The 20855-nt window shown below is 36.0% G+C and overlaps 1 protein-coding gene across 2 annotated transcripts; it reads left to right on the top strand.

Moving 5' to 3' along the window:
* Window positions 1–13084: 13084 nt before the first annotated feature.
* On the top strand, window positions 13085–14843 carry LOC6563653 (tetratricopeptide repeat protein 12). 2 transcript variants are annotated; one of them, XM_001990462.3, is made up of 4 exons: window positions 13085–13254; window positions 13315–13560; window positions 14403–14525; window positions 14581–14843. In XM_001990462.3, the coding sequence occupies exons 1-4, from the start codon at window positions 13136–13138 to the stop codon at window positions 14795–14797; spliced, it is 705 nt and encodes a 234-aa protein (XP_001990498.1). In that variant the 5' UTR covers window positions 13085–13135; the 3' UTR covers window positions 14798–14843. The 2 variants fall into 2 exon arrangements, with proteins under 2 accessions (XP_001990498.1, XP_032593227.1); XM_032737336.2 differs by having other exon boundaries at window positions 13194–13258.
* The last annotated feature ends 6012 nt before the right edge of the window (window positions 14844–20855 follow it).

Here is a 20855-nt window from a genome sequence, read left to right on the forward strand (position 1 = left end):
GCATAGGGTATAAAAAACAGCAGGGCGCGTCTGCAGCTGTGGATATGGAGGCGGAGCTGCAGCACAATGAAGGGGAGTGGCAAATAGAGTAGGGGGCAGGGTGCCTAACGGAAGCAGTTCGGGTAATTACAATTGCATTGCGGTTAACGGTCGAGGCGCACGCTAAATCACTCAACGGGTGCGGGTCGTGGGTGAGCTCGACGCTTGGTGGTTGCTTTTGCACGGCTTTTGAATAATGCAACTGCAACTGCCGCAAGCAATGACGGTTGGCGGGTGTAAGAGGGGTGTTAGCCAAGAAACCAAAGCCCAATTGCGTCGCAATGGCGAAGAAGAAGGCTGCTGGCCAAATGCATAAATCAAAATGCACAAATAACCTGGCTAACAGCGCGAGGAGAGAGAGCCCGAACAAATCCAAATGCTCCAGCTGGGCAATCCAAATCAAGAGCATGGGGAGTGATGGGTCTGGTAGGTCAAGGGGGGTTTGTGTATAGGTGTGCTGTGCTCAGCTTATGGCATTGGGCATTATGGAAATTGTGTTGACTTACACAAATGAGCAAATGCCGAAAATGCAGCCCAGCTCCTCGACATATGAAATTGCGTATAAATATTTACGCGACGTGGGCGCAAATTAATCGCCAATGTCAGAGGCGTAGACAGCACGCAGGAGCAGCTGGAGTCAACGCCTTGAGAAATATACGCAAATCGACAAAAACCTGAACTCTTTCTATTTGTTGCTACGAATGAAACGAAATCAATAAATTGTACTGAATTATATCGATATACGTGAAACGTGTTATCGTTATCGATTAAATTAAATAAACTTTGAAGTCCCTAGCTTAATATATGCGTATACAAACCTTATAATCCTTAGAAAGACAGTCAGGCAGAGATAGCTATATCAACACTTCATGCTGACCAAGAATATATATACCTAATGGAATCGGGCTTGCTATATTCTGCCTGTTCCACTCTTTTGCCCAAAATATAAAAGATTTCAGCAATTTAGTTGCAATTAAAAAGACGATAAAATAGAAACCGGGGCAAAGTCATGGCACCCTTGAAGTAATCATATATTTCTATATTTTTCTGTATACTTACTAATCCCCATTATTTTCACCTGTGCCTACACCTGTGTACTAATGACCCTTACCTACACCTGTGTCCTCTGTCTCAGTGAAACTAAATACCCAGAGACTTGGCAGCAGCTTGGACAATAGTCCAAACCAAATTAATTTATTATTTAATGTAGAAATCAAGTTTAAATTTGTCCAGCAGATGTAGCGTAAATTTCAAATTGATGGCATAATACTATTTTGTTCAATTCAGTGTAAGCGCATTTCAATTAAATCACCATTAGATATTGTTTTATCATTAAAAAATTCTTAAAATATACAGGAAAATCAATTAATGCACTGTCAATTGAACAAGCATTAAACGCAAAATTGTTAATAAATTAATGCAAAAAAAAATAAAAAAAATAAATAGTGAAACCACAAACAAAAAGGAGAATAATTAATAAATAAAAACAAAAATATGTACAAAAAAATGTATTGTGAAATAAATATAAACAATTGATTTTTTATTAATTTATCCACAATACAAACAGCTAAAACAAAATAGAACAATATTGCGAATCGAGTTATCGAGCACTGATACCCTGTAGCAATATCGAAGCTTCAAATATGATATTAATATCTCTTATCGACGCAGATACTTGGGGCCTTTTAAAAAACTATAAATACTTTGCAATCGATGATAAGTTTAGGCTGTGACATCTGCGATATGCTGTTATACCTCATTTTAATGGTTGCAGGGTATTAAGTACACTGTCTGGCATATTTAATAAACCTCAATGCAGACTTTCAGCTCATTTCATGTTCAAAATCGCATATAACTTGCAACAAATTAAATAATTAAATCAGATTAAAATTGCCTACCTGCTCGCACTACCGCACAGCTGCCAAGGATGCGGGGATGCGTTTGAGCGAGACAGCAATTGAGACAAATCGAATTAACAAATTGCGCACTCAATCAAAGGGAACCAGTTGAGGATGCAACGCTAAATTCAATCAAAAACTGAAATTGCAAAACTTATTGCAAATTCGCACGTGGCTGATGCTGCACTTCATTAATTGCATTTGAAAACGCATGAAATATGAGTTAAAATGCTTTATTGAGAGGCATCCATTGCACTCGCTTTTAATGTGTTTCCACATATTAATTCTTCGGCATTTTGCTCCAAATTATAATTAAAATATTCATCATGATATACAATTTCCATGTGGTATACAAATTACAAACCTTCGTGCTGATTGGATTTATATTTGTTTATACTCCCAATATACCCTGATTCGCTGTGTTCATCAGCAAATCTAGCATACTACGTGGCCAAAACTATTAATGTCTTAAAGATTTTAAACGCACATTTTATCTTTAATATTAAAGGAATGTGTGTGTATTTAAATAATTTTATACGATCAAAGAGCTTATCAATATTTTACATTTCACTATACCAACATATTTGCAGCCAAATCTTAAAGTTGCTCATTCTAATTCATAGTTCACGACTTGATTTCTTTATAATTTAGAAAATAATTAATTTGAAAAATTTATTTTTAGTTATTAAGTTTCATTTTTTATCTAACTGTTAGCTCGATATTTACAAAATAAAATCAGAATACATTTAGAAACTCATTTGACGAACTGTTTGAGTTTTCTGCGGATCTGCCACATTGAGAATTTTATGCATCAACAGAAAACAAAAACGATTTAATAGATTTGCTTTTCGGTTCGGGTTTCGTCTTCATTTCTCAATGCACTCATATCTGTTTGTATACTGATAATGAATAGAGAAGAGTATATTGATTTTATCCAATGTCTATCTCGCTGTTCGCACACTCCTGAGCTAGAGACTTAAAACTTGGAATATATATTCGTCTGTGCCCGCATCTATGTATAAATTAAAAATGGGAAGTTAAAATTGGTAAGCCGATATTATATTTAGATACAACTCAAATGCCACAATTTTGAAGCTAGAATCATTAAATTTGAAGGTAAGATTGGTGGTGACGTTCTTTCATGATCGGCTTATAAATTTCAGAACCACAATGTTAGTGCTAAAGTTACTTATATTTAATGGCAGACTACTAAGAAACTACTTTAAAAACTTGTAAAGCCCCTATATCACCCTCAGTTTTCCAACTGGCGTCATCAGATTTAAATATTAGATTAATGAGAATCTCATCAAGTGGTCAAGCCGCTCAAGAAGGTTGCTTTCCAACTGCAGTTATCTGGGTATGCCGCAGTCGGGATTGTTCTCACTTATTTGCTTTAATGGTTTGATGATTTTTTTTTTCTGTTTTAGCAGACGGCTAAATCCAAACACAGACAGTTAGCCACAGACGGTCGGCTCGCATAGACAAATAAACAAAGCTCGTGAAGTGCTCAAACACACAGATACAGCGACAAATACAGAAACCAATGCAAAATGTGGCGGATAGTCCGGCAAATGTGTTTGCGTTTCTCACTTGCGTCGCTCTGCGGTTCTATCTCCGTATGTGTTTTCTGTATGTGTGTGGGTGTGTGTGCGTCTGTGTGTGTGGGTGTGTTTCTGTCTCTGGCTTAGCGTGCGTCAACATTTTGGCAACACTGTCGCACTCAACCTGTTGTTGCCTCTCGATCCACGCAATTAATTTCTATATCACAGCAGAAGTGCCCGACCGCACCCACCCCCATGACAGAGGTGGGGACTACCGCCGCCAGGGTTGCTCCAGACGCGAACATTAAAAATTAAACCAAAACAAACAGCTAACATCAAAAGCCGCCAAAAAGCAAAGTATAAAAAAAAAACAAACACTCAAAAAAAGGATAGAAAGAAAGTGGTCAGCTAGGCAATATCCGGCATACTCTAAGTTCTTTTTTTTTTTAGAGAGGTTGAAGGGAGCAGGGAGCTACTCCCCCCACTCGTAAATGGGGACTACTGCTGTCTGATTTTTAAGCTGTTTGTGGTGCAACCAGCACAAGTGGCTAGCATGTATTTTTCTAGGCATGTATTTGACAGCTACAGCAAGCGTTCCTATCCACTCAGCGGCTAAGCGCCCGATAAAATCGAGAGTTTGGCAATCAGTGCAAATAATGGACTAGGCCCATTTAAATATGGCTAATATACTAAACTAGGCGTACTTTAATACGCAATTCAGCTGTACTACTCACTTCCAGTACAGTTGATTTTAAATTAAGTGTTCTGCTTATATAATTTATAAGCAGATAAGAATGCTCAAGTTTCGAGAGATCTCGACTGCGAGATACCCTGAACCCAAGTCATTGCCTATCATCAGTCAATAAATAAATAAATCAATCAAATTTTTACAGTTATCAAAATTATGCCTTCGAATTAGCAGTTATATATTGTTGATGTTATTTCTATTGGGAATTGAATCGATATTTTCGGAACTAGAACTCATCTACGTAACGCATACAAAGCTTAAATATTTAAAACTCTTAGTCTCTAGCTCTGAGAATCTCTGAGATCACAAATCCTTGACAGACAGGATAGACAGAAAAAATGCCATGTCTAGATGAAGACAGTTACTTACTTACTTATTACTTCGTTATAGCCATTTCAGTGGTTAATATTATTGATAGTTATAGTACTTAAACATATAACTACAGTTTTAAAAACTATTACTAGTAGTTTTCGGACATACTTTATTCAACATTTTGAAGAGCATTCAACAATTGCAGTGGAAATCCACAATGCAAACCTAATGCGAAAAACACATTGTGCCTCACTTAGAAACCGTTGGGCTTTTTATGCCTAAATTTGGTGAGGATTTAAGGAGAGAGCTTGGAGTCTGGGTAATACAATAGCAACAGCATCAAACTTACTACACGGCCAGAACCAGTAACAACAAAGCAATTACAACAACAAAACTGATGTTTTCACGCGCAAGATTTACGACTGGCGTTCATTTTGGGTAAATCGTAAACGCACTTCAGTTTGGGTTTGCGTGTGTATATGTGTGTGTGTGTGTGTGTGTGTGTATGTGTATGTGTGTGTTTATATATGTGCATGTACATGTGTGTGAGTGTTTATCTTGCACGGCCGCGAACTGGCTGCCTGGTAGGCTTTTGCCATAAGAGCGGCAAACAAAAATGCGGGCAGTTGCTTCCAAAAACGAGCAAAAATAAAACAACGAAATGCGCTTTGTGCCCGCGGAACCGGCAACAAGGGGTTGAAGCGAAAGAGGAGTTTATAGTGGTTAGCAATGAGAGTTGAAGTAAATTTCCAGTTTAAGGCTTTTAAGCAGCAACTACATGTTTGGTATACCATTGCAAACATTTAATGTTGCTCTCTTTGAAGAAAACAATGCTGGTCGACCAAAGAGGCCACAAGGAGTCCAAAAGCGAGAACAAAAACGGCTCACGGCAATGGCCAACATTAAAAACTTCCGTTTACGGGAGCATACACATACACACACACAGACACAGACACACAGACAGACAAAAGAAATGCAACGGAAATGCCACAAAGTTCAAACAAGCAACAGCGAAAAACCGCACACCAGGCAAACACTAACAACATTAAGGAACAGATACCAGTCCCCTCCTTTTGGTTTTTGAACTCTGCACTCTCATTACTGAAAATTGCAATAAATTTTTAGTGCACAAAATTATTTGAAGTGCCCGCCAAACACACATAAAAACGTCCATAGCAAAATTTACGAGAGCACAACAAACACACACACACACACACACAAACAGAGAGATAGCAAGAAAAGAAATCGCTTAACTTTCCTAAACTGTGCAAGTCCAGTGAAAGACAAAACGAGGCGCGGGGGGATGGTGAGAAGAGAGTCGTTAGTCGCACCGTCAAGTGATTGGAAAACCAGCCAAGTAACAGGGCAAACGAAGGTTTTAATTGCTTTTGCACAAACCAAGCAAACTCCGCGACTTGAGTCGAAACTTGCCATGACGGATGAGTTATGACAAAAGGGCTTAAATTGAATTTTGGAAATTGACTCTGGTAACCAACATGAATTTAATGCACTTCACAGCAGCTGCAGATTGCTTGATAGATTACTGACAAGGACCATTTCGAATGTGCGGTCTTTCAAATTGAATAAAACTATTTTAGCCATTACTTTTTATAATAATTAATATCACTTATTTGAATAAAACTAAAGAGTATTTTGCCATAAATTCTATTAAAAATAATTGTATTTTATAGATAATTTATTTTCAATAAAGCAAAAACTATTTTGTCAAAATTTCATTCAAAACTATTTATCTAAATAATAATTTTACATTTAGACAAGATGGATAATTTATGGCATTTCAGATTTATAAAAAGTTATCATTTAAATGACGGTTGCTTTTCATCTGATTCATCCAATTTATGAAATTTTCTTCGATTCTGTGAAAATTTAGAGTTGGTATGGTAACAATGAAGAATGTAGGCTTTGAGGGCATTCCTGTCAGCATACCATTTTATCAGCTGGGTTGACAGAGCAAACGTGCAAAGTTCACCGGAATAGAAAGAATTTTTTTGGCCCTCATTTTTGTCCCAACAGCTTTAGAAGCTCCAAGGCTCCCTGAGTTTGGATAATCTATTTCAAATTTTGATAGTTCGGGTGATGTACAAACGCGCTGGAATCCTTCTGAACACAATCGTTAACATCGATATGTGATTATGGCCACAGATCCCAATAGGAAGACTACCATCGAAGGTCAGCAGCTGGACTTAAAATAGATATTCAACATTAATAATTAAGTACATTTGGCTAACAATTTAATTTAATATCTTACATTTTTAACGATTACAAAATTCATTTGGATCATTGAAGTTGAATGAAGCAACTCAGCCTCGGTCAAAATCAGTAAGAATCCTTATTGTATATATTACACATGTGCTTAAAAACAACCACACTCATAATTGAAAATGTTGCATACATTTTCTTATAAAAGACAAAATTTACGATTATAAGTAGGACAGTGATTAATCTGTGTATGGAGGTAGACTGTCGTACAAATGCTTGTAAAAGAGGTTAAAACTCGACTTAAGTGCCATTTGGCATATTTTCCCTGCTTTATTAATGAATATATGAGTCCAGTTGAGCCTTTCATAGCTGGATAATATTAAATAAAATTGCATACATTGATTTTTAAAAAGTTAATTGGATAGCTCAATGCTCGAATACATTACGCAACCATATATGTATACACATATTTACACTATACACTGCCCACAGACACACACACACACACATACACACATACACGCGCACACACACATACACACACACACACATACACACACACACCCACACACAAAGAGAACGGCTTCTTTCAATCCGTTGAATAAAATTCCATATTGATACTCTTTGTACTATTTGCCTCGCACATTTTTGTGATGATTTATTAATGATGCTTATTATTATTGCTTAATTGGGGATATTTGCATGCACACACGCACACACACACACACTCACCCTCGAAGTCCAATTGGAAATGTGTGTGTGTGTGTGTGCTTGTGATTAAAGGGCTTAAAATGGAGGAACTCCAAGTGCGCTGAAATGCTTCAGATCAGCAAATGGAAGAATTGTACAGATATGATTTCTCTAATTAAATTTCAATATGCATATTATATTAAGAATGGTCAGCTTTTTTTAAATTCGACCTGTAGAAGTTTTGTTTGTTACCGTTTTATTGTTATAGAATTGAATCAATTCAATCAAGTCGCAAAAATGCAAGAGGAATGATCGTTTGTTCTGATTTTAAATGAAAAGGGATATGAAGAAGGTCTGAATTGGAATAAAGAGTTCGACTAGGCATTGTCCATAGTTAATTAGTTAGTTAGTTAATTGTGGGTTTAATGATATTATTTTGTTCAATATGAAAATACGTTTTGATTATCTGTGGTTCTTATCTGATCTTATTTTATTTAAATGTAATAGTTTATCAATAATATATCTGTCAACTTTATATATCTGTTGGAAGTCTTTAAAATTGTTTAGTTTATTCCTATCCGACTTATATCGATAATCGAGAAATGGTTGATTGATAAAATTAATTAAACTTTGTTGTGTAATTGGTAGGTCTTCATTATGGTCAGAGATTATTATTGAATAAGCGTTTCATTTAACATAAAAATCGTGCCTAAAAATCGTTTACATAAACATAATAATGGGAATGAAATGCGTTCACAACTTTGAATGTAGCATTGTTCCAGAAGTCAAAACCATGATTACAAAGCCATGGTTTTTAAAATTTGATTAATTTTTGACAAAGGTATGAGGGTAAAATGTTAGCATAAATATAGAGCCTGAAAAGCGGTTCCAAATTTAAATGCAGTCTAAATACAGAACTCAACTTGTGAAAATATCCCTGGTTTTTATTATACTGTGCCCTTCTCACACATGTTACCCATACACAGAATATATAAACTTTATAGGATCGCAAATGCTTCCTTCTGCCAATTTCAATATACATATTTTCACATTGTTAATGAGTTAAGGGTTTGCTGATGTTACTAAACTAAACTTTATAGCAATAATCTACCCTATTCTCCGTACTGAAAAGTCTATAGGGATATCGGAGAGAGTCAATCATAAAAACTATACGATTTATCGATAATTTGAATGTAGATTCTCGCGTGCCTTATTTGATCAATGTTATTTTACATATCGATAACTCACTTAAATAATTAGATCAACGGGTGCAATGCATTTGGTTAGTATAATACAATATCTTTTTAAATATTTATTTGTTTTGTATAACAAAGTGAATTCATTTTGATTTTACAAAAAGTATTTTGCGATTTACGATTAGAATAATTCATTAACATGTGCAGTTCATAAAATTACTGAATAAATAAATGATTTATTAATGTGATGCTCGCCACATCGACGCAAACAATGATTTAAGCATTTTTCAATTAATTTTTAAAAGATTGTAAAGCTTATTTTAATAGGTGTATTAAGCGTTAAGCTGGCTTTAAAATCGACGCACACATTAAATAAAATCCAAATATTTAAATGACAATCACAACACAGTTCGACCCGAAGATACTCTATTCTTTTCCGCAGGAGAGACGGGTCATGGCTGGCGTTAATCAACGAACTCAAACCAATCTACCTTGATATCGGGGAGTTGGGGACATTGAAAACACTTTATGGGCATTGTTGGCGCATTGTCTCGCTTGATTATGCCCGACAGATTTTGATGCTGGTGCCATTTTTTATGCGCGGGCTGCTGACACGCAGACACATAAATTTTACAGACTCAACGCCATGCCGAAGCCGAAGCAAAAGGACTGCACTCTGAGCATATACATACATATAAAACTCGTAGAAAACAATGCAACGCCAGCGCTACAAAAGCGGAAAGTCTAGCAGGGTCTGAGATTTGTCCAATTCCCTCACACAACATTCCTTCTATACTGGGTGCGAACGAGTTTTTGTCGGCTCAGACAGCCGAGAGAGAGTTAAGTAGAAACCGGAGCGATTTGTGCATTTTTGCATAAAAGATTTTTTGTAACACTTAAAATACTGCCAAAAATAATCGTTTCGAGATATTCGGAATACAGCTTTTTAAAATAATAATGCGTCTAGGTAAATTTAATATAAATTGGACGGCTATTTGTGTATAATTGAGTCTCTTATTGCTATCAAAAATCGATTTTGCATTTATGAAATTAAAATGGTATACGATAACTTATATAATACATATAAAGCCTCTAGCACTTATAGTCTCTGAGAAGGGGTTTTTCTTAGATACGATTGAGGCAAAATCGACTCGACTGTTGGTGCTAATCAAGAATATATACATATATATATATAATATGTACATACTTTCTCGTGTCGCATAATTTATAATACCATTTTAATGGATTCAAGGAATTAAAATAATGGTTAAATATGTATAACTAAAAACTTAAAATATTCCAGTGTTAATATTAATTTCAAACTCTGACTTCAAAGTCTTTAACTAAGGTAAACAATTTAAGCCCTCGACTCAATATCTTGATAAATAGCAAACTTTTAACGCGATTAACCTCAAATTCGCCGCAGTGTACTAATACACACATGCATGAATTTTATGCTGTCCTTAATTTGAATACTCAGATACGCAAGCTGAAACTGCAGTGAAATGGTCAAGAGGATATTAAAGTGAAACAAATGAGGCACAAAAAATAAATACACAAAAATGAAAGAGAAAATGACGCAATGTGCATAAGTATGAGTGTGTGTGTGTGTGTGTGTGTATATGTGTGTGAGTGTGTGTGTAAGCGTTAACCAACCCCAATAATTTAAGCACAATTTATGGCATTTAACTAAAGATACGCAGCGCTGACCAGAGGCAGCGGCTAGCCCCCCTTATCCCTTCCAAGCCCGAAGCCAACCAAAGAATGGTCAATGGACCAGACAAAACCGTTAGGCAAATGTTTTGTGTTGTATTTTTTTTTGGTTCTCTCCATTTCTGTCTGCTTCTAATCCTTACAGCAAACACACACACACATCACTGAGAGAGACAGAGAGAGAGAGTGAGAGGGAGAGAGAGTCTGAGCATTCATTTGGCATAAATCAAATGCTTTACTTTGTGTGTGTGTTTGGCCTTTGCTAGTGTTGCGTAGTGTTAATTAGTATTTAATCTATGAACCATACATAAATCCCTTTTTGGCAAGGACACTCAATTTTCTTGCCGCTATGCTTCTCTTGCGCCTTAATAAATTGCCAATTGTGTGTCACAGAAGTTAAGTCAACTAATTGCTGCATTTACTTTGTGCGACAATTTGTTTGTTTGATTTTCTTATTGTTGTTGTTGTGTTACCCAGCAGGAAATTTTTAAAAAATCTATGTTTTATTTTGTGATATCAGCCGACTCATCTAAGTCATTTTAATCTATTTATTTTGACAAAATAAATGGAGCGATTAACTTTAATTAGGTATAAAATCTTTAAATGAAAACGAAAAACTATTTCTAAGCAATGCAAAATCTTTTTTTAGTTTATAGTCGTTGGTAGAATCCGGTATGAATAAATGGCTGGTGAACTTAACTTTATTTTGAAGAGTTCTTAACTGGTGCTGGACCACAAAATATCCCGTCAGCCACCGACTTCAAAAGGTTCTGTCAGGTGGATTATCATGGTTATCACGGATTATCTCCGCTACTTAACGATTTTACGCATGATGGTGTTAAGATTAGCTTGGATAGAGTTAATGTCTATTAATGCGCAACCCATAGACCCAAATAGGTCCTGATTTTGAAGAGTAAAACTTTAGTTCTTAAATTCAGCTTAGATGTATACTTAACAAGCCAGTGAAGATAAATGTTAAGACAATCTTAACAGATGACTAAAACTTGTACTACTAAATGGAAAGCACAGACGAACGTTGAAATAGCGAAATAAATGTGCGAAAGGCATGAAAAGTAAGCACATTCTTCACATGTGCACCAATATCAGCCTTACACAGAACTGAAATGTGCAGTCAACATGAAATGTGTGACAACAACCATTGGAAAAAACAGGCACGAAAATTGCAAACTGGATTTTAGTGCTGTGTGTGTGTTGTCTTTTAGCGGTGCGAAAAGTGCCAATAAAACATTTTAATTGATTGCTCGCTAAGCTGTTGGCAAACACTTTGCAAAAGCTGCCACCATTCGATCCGCTCATCCCCTCAGGGATGTAAAAGTATTTTTGCGCGAGCTGGCGCCATCAGTTGGGTGTTTGCTGTGCTCGCTAAAAACTAATGCGTACATTTGCATTGCAAATTGCGCACTTTAAAGAGCGACAATTACAGTGACAACTGTACGACCCGTCCCCTCTATACTCAACGCCTCTGTGAAATTGTCACCACTCCCCACCCAAACAACAGCATCCGCGACCCCTACACACAGTCTTTGAAAGCAATTAGCGATTAGCGTGTAAAACTTTTAAGCATCAGCCATCTCACATACATTTGCATGCATGTATCTATGTATGGGGTTTGTGTCCCTTGTTGACAAGTACACATTAGTTTGTGACGTCAGAGTTTCTTATATTTGCAATTCGCACAATTTGTATTGGTATTCTTGTTGTTGCTATTGCTATTGCCATCGTTTTTGTTGACTGGCACCACAATTTGTCATTTGCAATTTGAAATCGCTCATTGATTTCGCTCATCTGATTTTCTCTGGGATTTTAAATGAATTTGCAATTTCCTGACTTGCTGTTTTAATCGTGTGCATTAAAATCAGCGCACTGATGCATTTTAAATTCAAATTAAAAATCACTCGCACCAAAAAGGAGACCGCATCTGTTTCATGATTGCAAATTAATCTGCTAAAGAGATATTCAATTGAAGAATTATAAAACATAGGCCAAATTGATCAAGTTTAATTGAAAATAGCATTGATCAGCAACAAAAATGATTTTAATTATACTTTCTGCATAAATCTGATAAGCTCCAATATAATTTTTTACTCAATATTATTTACCTTAGTTAAATTATCTATGTCAAATAATTAAATGGCAAAAATTGTTTTTATTATACATGATTTTAATTATACTTTCTGCATAAATCTGACAAGCTCCAATAAAATTTTTACTCAATATTATTTACCTTAGTTAAATTATCTATGTTAAATAATTAAATGGCAAAAATTGTTTTGATTAAACATGATTTTAATTATACTTTCTGCATAAATCTGATAAACTCCAATAGAATTTTTTACTCAATATTATTTACCTTAGTTAAATTATCTGTGTTAAATATATAAATGGCACAAATTGTTTTTATTCCTCTTTTGATCATAATGGAGATATAGAGACCAAAAAATGTTATTGAAAATAATAATATATATTTGTTAATAATTGAACAGAGTGTATAGAAATGTTATTTTAATTTGTACTATATAAAAAGTACAATAATTGCATCAGTTCAATATAAATATTCTTTGCCATTATCAAGTAAACTAAAAAAAAGTGCATTTTTAGAAAAGTAACCTTGTGAAAAACATAGTTAATATGAATTTAGAATATAGTAGACTATACAAAAAAAACACATCACATCGATTACAACAATCTATACAACTCTACTCTCCAAAATATAAAAATATACTAAAAACAACAACCAAAACTGGGCAAACCAACAATATGGACTCAAACCCAAATCATCATCCGCAATATGATGAGCAATTTCTTAAGCAACCCTCGAAGGTGGTCGAGGCCATGGAATTTCTGCAAATGATGGCTACTGCCAACAAAATGGATGAGTAGGTCGGAGTGAGACCGCGCAACCCACAGTCTATGAAAATTCATGTCCACTTTTCTAGGGGTAAACGAGACGGCAAAAAAAAGGAGGCGAAACCGACTGTGGACATCAGTGCGGACGTTACAGATGACAATTATTTTATCACGACTCGATCGCTATCTGTAGGTTCAACATCGTTCAGGAAATCCAAGATCAAGGTCAAATCGAACACCAATCAGTTCACATTCATGCGCCAACTCGATCAGAGCGATGAGGAACGTGTTAAGACGCGCATTGAACGCGAACGAGTCGCAAACAATTTTCGCAGGTTGGTTAAAGCATTCGCTAGATACAAATTAACTGAATACTTTATTCAATGCGAAGCACTGTTCAAAATGCAGAAGAACAGATCTTCCGATAGAGCCATATAGATATATTTGATATTATATTATTTGATATTTTTATTTATTGCCGACCATCTGTTCAGTCTGTCGATCTCAGAGACTAGGCTTTTTGTTTTGATCAACTTATTCAAATTACAAAATATCGATAAATATCGATTTCCGACCCCAGAGTATCTTGAAGTTAAATGTTATTAATACCATATACATGTGATACCGAATATATAAGAAAGAATTGGTAGAAAGTTGTATGGCCACGCCTCCAAAAATCGGATAAGCCAATATCTCCCGAAATTGTAGAGCTTAAAATTACCAAACTTGTTAGGTAGATTACTTAAACCTCCTTCCAAAATTGGTAAATTTCGTGACCACGCTTTCCCTGTTTTTTGTATTATTGTTCCTGATATTATTACATGAGAGTATTTCGCATTAGATTACTTCCAACTACAACGTTCTCACTTCTTTAACCCTGAAACCATTACAAATGGAAGTCGTAATTCGTCATATCTGCTTGTCTCTCTGCATGAACAAGCCGCGACATTTTAAAATAATTTCTTTTATACAATTTCGACAATGTAAAAATTTAAATTTCAAACTGATATATATTATGTTAATCTTATTGATCAGCTGTAAAATCTTTATTAAAATCGGAATGGAAATGCGAATTATTATTATTAAGTAAAATATACTACACTCAGCAAGTCTGCTAATGAAATCATGGTATTTCCTAGTCGGTCACGCTTGGCTACAGCACTTTATCTTATTTCAGACTTGGCAATGCAGCCTATCGCAGGAATCAGTTCAAGAATGCAATCGAGATGTACACCAAAGGCTTGGAATATATTAACAATACACCCGTTCTATATATCAATCGCGCCTGCTGCAATATCAAGTTTGTGAATCGATTTTAAGGCAAGCCTGAGTTAAGCAATTTCTTTTGTTTTCAGGCTGCGCAACTTTAAGATCGCCATCATCGACTGTGACTATATATTAAGGGTATTGGATCCGAAATATGTACGCGCTTGGCTTTATCGTGCTGGCGCCTATAAGCGCCTCAATGATGAGAAAAACTTTGAGGATTGCGTTTATCAAGCGAAGCGTCTCAATTGCAAGGATATTGAATTCATTGACAACTTTTTGGAAAAGATGCGAACTTCCTTCTAAATCCAGTTTGACAATATTAACTACAATATACTATAATATATACATAGAAGTTTCCACAAGTATATTTAAGCTAAGTGCATAAGATTTTACCGTTGACGAGTGCTTTAAGAAATGAAACGTCAAGAGTTAATTTTCACACTTTTACTTAATCGATTGCCTTTTACCGGAAGTGTTGGAGTCTGGTCAACCCTCGTAAAGAGCACAAAGGCCATCATCTAGGCAATCATTTGGGATTATCTCCCTCAATGACTTCTCTTCTTCTTCTTCTTCTTCTTATACGTTTTTTTTTCTCATTTCCGCTTCACTTTGGCTTATCGACAGCACGTTGCGAGTTGAACAACTTTCAGTTGATTAGCCGTGCACTTTTTATTCTCTAATTAACTGCAAGTAACTCGCTCATAAAAGTCGAAGAAGAAAATAGCAAAAAAAAAAGTGAAAAAGGGTTTAGCAATTGATTTTTATGGCTCGTGCAAAGAAACGCGATTGAAAAATTAATTGAAAACCTTTTCGTTTTTTTCTGCTTTATTTTTGTTGTTTTTTTGTAATTTTCTTGGGCGTGAATTTTTGATTTCAACTATGCATAAAATGCACTGCAATGAAATCAGATAGTTGAAATGAGTGTCTGTAGGACATTAGAGCACACACACACACACACTCCAAGCTGGACAGACTCGAAAAAATGTTCGTGTGTGTCTGTGACTACAGTCTAGTCGACTTTTCGGTCGGCTCTTTCAGTCAATTTGATTTTTTAATTAAATTTATTAGGGCAAACAGCATAAAATTTTATGTGGCTCAGTTCATTTCTGGGTCACATTGCTAATGACTCTAGGCTCCGAGTCCCAGAGCAAATAGCATGCAGTGCAAGATGTTGCAAGGGAATGCAGTCAGTTGTGTGGCAAGGATACTGTACGATGCACCAAGATACTTCAGAATTGGACACTAATCTGCTGCTAATGCCTTTTACTTCGTCTCCGGTTTTCGAGCAATGAAATCGCCTGTATTTCTGTTTCGTTTTGCTTGTTGCTATTTTATTTTCAGTATGCGGTTGATTATTCAATTATTTTTTATGAAAATTGTATTTTTCATTTGGGTGCCTTTTGGTATTATGCAATTTGTGCGCACTGAGTGCTTTACTGTTGTGCAATATGTCTTATATAGTTGTATATTTATATTTTTGTTTTTGCATTAGTTAGTTGCGTGGACCTTTAAAGCCTATGGAATGACAATTTATTTATAATTCATTTATGCTTGACTTTTGCTTGCCGAGATGAGTGTTAAGAGGTCGAAAACCTATGAAAATATTCAATATTCAAGTTGTATCAAATTACCTGCAATTAAATAGCCCACTTAGGCCTTTTGAAATCAGATACACTACAAGTTATGCCAAATTAAATGTAATCATATAATTTGTTATCATGACCTTTATGGTCAACCTTAGTCGGATTTGTTGATTACAAATTGAACATTTTACAAGCAGCCATTAAAGCATCAGTAAAATAAAGCATTTCTGCTCTGGCCATTTAATTTTTGTACAAAAGCATTATTTCTGCATTTAATTTCTTCCATCAACATTTGCAAGCCACAAAATTAATTTCAACAGGGCCACAAAATCGCGAAAAATTCGAGAAGCTATTTTACGCTTTTAATAAATTCCCAATATGTGCGGCACACCTGATCCACGCAGAGAGAGAGGCAGAGATTCAGAAAGAGAGGGCGTTGTGGGGGGAGTCAGTGTCCCCTAAGCCAAGAGTGGACGTAAAATAAAACGAAAATGTAATTTATTGGGCGGAACAGGACAGAGCAGAGTTCTACTAAAATAGAGTGAGAGAGAGAGAGAGAGAGGGGCACGATGTTAATGCTCCGATTTATATCTCTTAAGCACAGTGTAAGGAATACGCGAGCACGCTCCATTTACGAGTGTCGAGCTTAGCACATTGCGTATACGCAACATGTGCTGGCCGTAAACATTTTCGTTCTCACATTTAACAGCAAAATGTGTTTAATTGCAAAAAATGGTAATTTATACGAGTGTGGCTGCTAAAAGATACAAAGCTGCAAAATGTGGAAGGGGTGCACAGGAGAAGAAGCATAGAGGGTGGCAGGAGGGGCTAATTAAAGTCCAGTTGCCAGATACGACAGACGTAGCTGAAGTTTTCCATTGTTAGCTCAATCGCATGGAATAATTTATTAATTAACTACAATTCGAATGAATGAATGAACGATTACAGAAGCTGCCAGTCTCACTAGTCCCACTGTGCCACTGAAGGGGGCTGTGACTGTGACTGAGACGGGGGAGAAGTGGCTAAGAAAGCAGCAGCTGTTGGACACGGGCTAGAGGTGACACCAAATATAATATAAACACAAATATATATCTTTATTCAGTCGGATTATATACAAAAAAGTTGTTCTTAGGAAAGTGAAAATTAAAAATGGAAATAAAAATGAAAAATAGCTTATAAATAAAACACAGTTGTGTTGTTCTCCAGATGGGTGAATTCGTGAGTTGGCGTGTCACGACAGCAAGGTAGTGTCACTCTCCGAGCTGGCGCTGACCGAAGTTGGCTGCCACAGGACGACAATTTGCCATTTGCCATTGCACGTAACGGAAAAATCAATTAAAAGCGCTTTATGTGCGCGACAGTCTTCGGTTCTGGTGCTGGGACAAGTTTAGCGCCTTGGCAAGTGGAACTTTGTTAGTTTCTAATTAATTGTAACAGTTACAGAGCGTTTTGCAGGCAGCGACAGCGGCGGCAACAGCAGCTGTGCTAGCTACTCCTGAATGGGGCGTGTCAAAAGCGGGTGGAGGAGGTTGGAGGTTGGAGGGTGTATTGGAGCATTGGCAAGTGTGCCATCCTTAGTTATTTATGTCAAATGCTCAACATTATTTATGTTGCATATTGGGCGCTTTGTGTTCGCAGTAAATTAACTGGAAATAGTCGAACTTCAATATTCACACACAAGCACACACACACACATACACACACAGACTGTTTGGAAAGCACAGCTGCCAGTTTTGCTTTTCTCTGTTTATTGCAAGTGTCACAATAAGTTGCCAGTTATGACAATTTGATGTGGCGCTTTCGGTTCGTATTTCCCAAATTAATGAAATAAGCACTTGCGGCATCTTAATTTCATTTCTCCTTATCACTCGTTATGATCCAGCAGCAACGAGGGGCGGTGGGGAAGTGTTGCTAATTTGTAGCCAGTTAGTTACAATTTTAGCGAATGATCATTAATTTTTAGAGCCATCATCATTTGTTCTTGAAGCTGTTTAGTTAGGTACTTGAACATTTGTGCTTAAGCCAGATCCCTCATAATATTCCAGTTTTGTTTTAAGCTAGTATATCTTTTTCTTCATAGATCTCTATGGACAATAACCTCTGTGTTCAATTTGCATATTTTTCAAGTACATTTCTTCTAAAACTAATGTTTAACGGCCGTGCTTTTCCCTATAAATAGATTTTGTATCAAATAGTCTATAAATTTAACACGAAATTGATTTTAAATTAATTGAAGTTCCCTATTTTCCTCCGAAAAAAATAATGAAAAAAAAAGATTTATTTCTTAAATATTTATTTATTTAATGCGGACTCAAAGCCATCAACAATTTCGTAAGAAGACTATACAAAAAAAAGTTTAAAATTAAAGTTACAAATGAAATTATATAAAATCAAATGGGAGTAATAAGCTAAAAATCTTAAGTGTAAGTAAGGGATATAAAATTCATAAAACAAAATGGTTTAGTTACAATTAATTGACGATTGCTAAACCCGAAGTAAGTATATATTATAGTAACCATTTAGATAACCTTAGAAGCTTTTAGTTACATCCAATAACTTTCACTGGGCCTAATTCTAAAAGCTTTGCCTTTAAGCTACATTTCCTTTTATTGGACCATTTAATATCTGAACAGCATACAGACAGCATTCAGACACCAACCAGTAATTACCAGAAAATTGCCAAACTGCGAGCAATAGCAATAGTTAACAATGTGTCACACCTTGATACAACCGACAACCAAAAAAAAGTGAGGAAAATAAGTTGGTCCCTAGGCAAAAAGCAACAGAAAATACGCTATTGTGCACACACAGTGTTAAGCATGTAGGAATAAAAATTGAATGAAATCCCATGTTCATTTCCGTTTTGGTGGCCCCAAGCCGCATTGTGGGTGTGTGTGTGTGTGTGTGTGTTGGGGGATTTTGTGCTGCTGTCAATGGGCTATCAATAGAAGTCGACCCTCTAGGCGCCAAGTCCAAGTAAGCCGCACACTCACATAAACATATACACATTCACACACATAAAAAAGGCAAACGGAAACGGAAAAGGCTTAACAGCTGCGTTTAGACGCCTGAAAGAGCTGCCATCTGGTGGGTAAGGGCGGGTGGTTTGGGGAGTGTTGCAACTGGACGGACACTCGTGGCATAAGCAGCATAATCATGAAAATTGTCAGTACATAATGCCTCAAAGGCCGTCATCGAAGACGAAAAGCCGGAAAAGGTTTTTATTCGCAACTTTACTTACTTTACACGCTTGACTCCGAACAGAGAAGAAGCCTCGGCAAAATTTGTAGAGCGGAAAGTAATTTTCTTGCGCTTTTTTTATTTGCAACGCTCCCTTTTTTTACGAGTTGATTTTCGCTTAGTAGTATCGTAGTAGAAGATAAAAGAAAAGAAACGAATCGAAAGCAAAAGGAAAAGTTCACATGCCGCACTTTGATTTTGTTGTCTGCCATTTTTTGTGTGCCCTTTTGTGGAGAGTATTTTAGCTGGTCGATTAAATGTGCAAAATAATTAATAATAGTACTATATATATTATCGAACGGAAGTCTATGGATTTTGTCTGTCAGGCTGAATGCAATCAGTTTTCAATTTTCTTAATTTACTTATATATTATCGATTTGAATAGAGTTTCAACAGGATAACTTTTATCTGTCAGGATTAAAGCAATAAATTCTCAACTTTTCTTCCTTATAAGGTAAAGATTTCAACCGAAAAAGATTTTAATTTTTGTTTGCTGTCCCATTTTTTGCCTAAAGAGTATTTGACTGTCGGCAAAGCTTAATGTAAAATGGTTTCCATGATTTTCTGCTGCTGGCGTTGGCAAAAAGCAACTTTCGCACGTTCCGATTGTGTAAAGTTTTTATGGCTTTTTGATTTTTTCACTTATTGGCCCCGGCTTAGACCCTTTCAATGTGGGTGGGTGTGGGCCACGCCCACATTACTCCCACCACCACCTGGCAAACGAATGGCACTTAAATAATTACAAAATAATGGATGGGCAACCCATTTGAAGAGACTTTGGCAATAGCTACTACTTGGCCCAATGATGGCATGATGGAATGGAAATTGTCGATCTACAATCTCTGCTTTATCAATGGCCGTTAGTAATGCAAATCGTGCCTAAGTGCCAACTGGCACTGAAAACTCTTTCAGTTGTCAGCCAGTCAGTCATTCAGGCATTGCGACACTGAAGCAACGGTGGCGGTATGCAAATATTTGTGAAAGGCGAAATTCAGTAAAAGTGCCTCGGGGCCTTAGTTTGTCAATCTGCACTGAAGTCACTTTGATTTGTCGCCCCTTTTTTGTAAATATTTAATGGAGCAGAAGTAAGAGCAAAAGCATGCGAGTGCTTTCCCAGATATGTTTACATTCGAGTGTAAGTAATTTACAGTGGAGTGTAAGTAATTTACAGTTTCAAATGGCATATGCAACAGAAACTTTCTTATTTTTTAGCGAATGTGAATGGTATGAGTCTACAAATATTCTATAAGAGATAGCAAAGTAATTAAATACGAAAAAGTTTACATTAAAATCGCATTAAATAAATATAAGCTTGCATTTTAAATATTTATATAACAAAGTTCGTTCATTTCCACAAAGATAAGTGAATGAGCAAGATGAATATTTGTTCCATTTTAAAGCTATCGAATATTGCTTCTATATGCAATCTTATGTCTCAGCTTTATGTCTTTAAACCTTTATTCTTTTACGTGAAAATTCGAATTTTGCTTTTATGGTTATATTCGCTAAACATGATGCATATCTTTTTGACTCATCAG

Source organism: Drosophila grimshawi, unplaced genomic scaffold (assembly GCF_018153295.1).
Source record: "Drosophila grimshawi isolate 15287-2541.00 unplaced genomic scaffold, ASM1815329v1 contig_311, whole genome shotgun sequence".
Classification (NCBI taxonomy): Eukaryota; Metazoa; Arthropoda; class Insecta; order Diptera; family Drosophilidae; genus Drosophila; species Drosophila grimshawi.